The 2,447-nt window shown below is 49.9% G+C and overlaps 1 protein-coding gene across 1 annotated transcript; it reads right to left on the reverse strand.

Moving 5' to 3' along the window:
- Positions 1-303: 303 nt before the first annotated feature.
- Positions 304-1,481, reverse strand: LOC130374596 (nuclear apoptosis-inducing factor 1-like). The gene is made up of 3 exons (XM_056581462.1): positions 929-1,481; positions 665-842; positions 304-584 (listed from the first exon to the last, which is right to left on the reverse strand). The coding sequence occupies exons 1-3, from the start codon at positions 1,217-1,219 to the stop codon at positions 343-345; spliced, it is 711 nt and encodes a 236-aa protein (XP_056437437.1). The 5' UTR covers positions 1,220-1,481; the 3' UTR covers positions 304-342.
- Positions 1,482-2,447: the final 966 nt, after the last annotated feature.

Below are 2,447 nucleotides of genomic sequence, written 5' to 3' on the forward strand. Positions count from 1 at the left end.
TGAACGCGCAAAGCGCCGAGGAACAACGTTATAATGAGGTCCATGGCCGTGCTCGTTCAGTGGTGGAGCGCGCCATCGGCCTCCTGAAGTGCCGGTGGCGCGCTCTGGATGCGTCGGGGGGGAGGCTTTTATACCAGCCTGCCAAAGTGTGCCGCATTATAAGGGCTTGCGGCGTGCTGCACAATTTGTCCCAGAGGAACGGCATCCCTCTCCCCCCCGACCTCCCTCCCCCCGAGCTTGACCCGGAGACCCAGCCCCCTCCGAGGCAAGTCGGATTTCAACAGGGTGCAAGAGTACGTGCGGATGTCATGCGGCGTTTATGAGATGAAGACGACTCAAGGTTCATTTTTTCAAAGCATCTTTTAATGTTGTGGCAATTTCGGTGATGACATGTCGAATCTGCCTCATCTCCTCAGTCAAGTTGTTGACTGCATCTATTGTTTCCCTGTGTAGCTGCAGAACTTCGTCTGTGAGGACCCGACCAGCGGACTGACGCTTGGTGCTGGGGGTTGGGGCAGCCGGATGACCTGCGGCCGAGGGCCCCTCGCCGGCATCATCTTCCTCCTCCCCACCGACCGCTGACTCTGGAGGACGCACAAGCAAAATAGCTTGCACTAGGCCTACATGATCGATAATAAATCTATAAAAAACAAACCAGCTTTACCTTGTTCTTCTGTGTTGTCAGTGTCCCCTTCCCTTTCGGACACGATGCCACTCACGCTTGCGGTGCCAATGATGGATGCAACTTGCCTGTCAATCGGGGTTAGGTCAGGAGTACTGGGTCCCCCTCCAGTTGCAGTCACGCTCTGGCGCTGCGAGGACAGCCTCTGCTTTGCACCCACCTGTAATTAACTATCTTCACTATACGACCAGTTACATTTGAGCAATTAATTATAAACGTGCTGTGCGTGAGGAAATAAAAATGTACCTTTATGTCGGACCACTTCTTTTTCAATTCGGGTACTGTCCGCTCCGTACCACTGACAGCGTTCACTGCCGCAGCAACATGTTGCCACTCATTCTTTTTTTTAATATTGGTGATCCCGATTCCGTGACCGCCGAACAAAATTTCTTTTCGGGCCTCCACCTCACCCACAAGTGTCTCCACCTCAACCTCCGTGAAGTTTCTTTTTTTGGTTTTTCTCTGTCCTGCCATTGTTTCCAAGTTCCAACAAGACATAATACCGGCACCTGAGTCTGTTTTATATGCAGATCGCATTCATGAGGTCATTTGCATTGACCATTTATGGTTAAAAAGGGGCGTGTAGAGGGCGGAACGTGAAGCTGATTCAGCTGCGCACAATTGTAGTCAGTATGTGATTTATGAAGCAAAGATTGCGTACAGGTGTGCGTACGCAGTGTTTTATAAATCCGAATATTTTTTGGCGCACGCAAAACTTGGCTTCTGGGCGTACGCACATTTTTAGTAACGATCCCACGCACAGTTTTATAAATGAGACCCCTGGTGGTTCACCGTGTCAAATGCTGCGGACAGGTCGAGGAGAATGAGAACCGATGAGAGGGACGAGGCTCTGGCAGCACGGAGGGACTGTTGGGCAAAATAACCTGCTGAGCACATCACATGTACATTATAAATATAGCTAACTCCTACCCCAGCCTGATGAGCACATCACATGGCAGTCACCTTACAATAGTCAACTCTTAACGCCTGATGAGCACAACACATGGCAGTCACATTCAACTTTTAAACACATAACACACACATGATAACATAGTCAGGTCGAGGCCAGAGCTAAGGCCCCATTTCTCCGCCAGGCAAATGGTAAACACTCAGACAATGCACTGTTTCATCCTCAGAACGGGAGGGCCACAAACAGGAGACTCTTTGAGGCGCTCCCCCATCAGGAAGAACACGAGAAGATACACTAGGGCCTGAGAGCCAAGGTCACGCAAAGACACACAGAACCACATACGTCTCAAACGCACACACCTCACCAAGAGGAAGATACAGCATAAGAGTGTGTCACAGAGAGATTCTAACACTTCTTCTGAAGCAGACCTTCCACGGAGGCGAAGCTCTGGACGAACCATCAGCGCTGATTAGGGACTTAGACATATTCGATTTCTCACGCTTTATGACTCTGTATAACCGTTGCCACTTTACTTAATAAATCCAAGGTCCTCGTGCCGATAGACTTTATTACCTCTCCGTCTCATTTTATCTGATCCAGTAACTAGACAGACCGTTTTTCCCTTCAATTTGGTGACCTCCGACGTGATTTTTTCTGAATTGAACACGCAACTGGGAAACGAGAGACGGAGAGCGGCACGACCTCGGGACCCCGAAGCACCGGACCGATTCCTGCAGTCTCACCTCGCGTACGCCCAACAAAAGGTAGGCAGAACCTGTTGATAAAATCCAAATTCTGCATAGTTATATAGGAACCACATTAGGAGGTGAGACTGTGAGAGCGGTTTGCTACGGG

Source organism: Gadus chalcogrammus, chromosome 2 (genome assembly GCF_026213295.1).
Source record: "Gadus chalcogrammus isolate NIFS_2021 chromosome 2, NIFS_Gcha_1.0, whole genome shotgun sequence".
Classification (NCBI taxonomy): Eukaryota; Metazoa; Chordata; class Actinopteri; order Gadiformes; family Gadidae; genus Gadus; species Gadus chalcogrammus.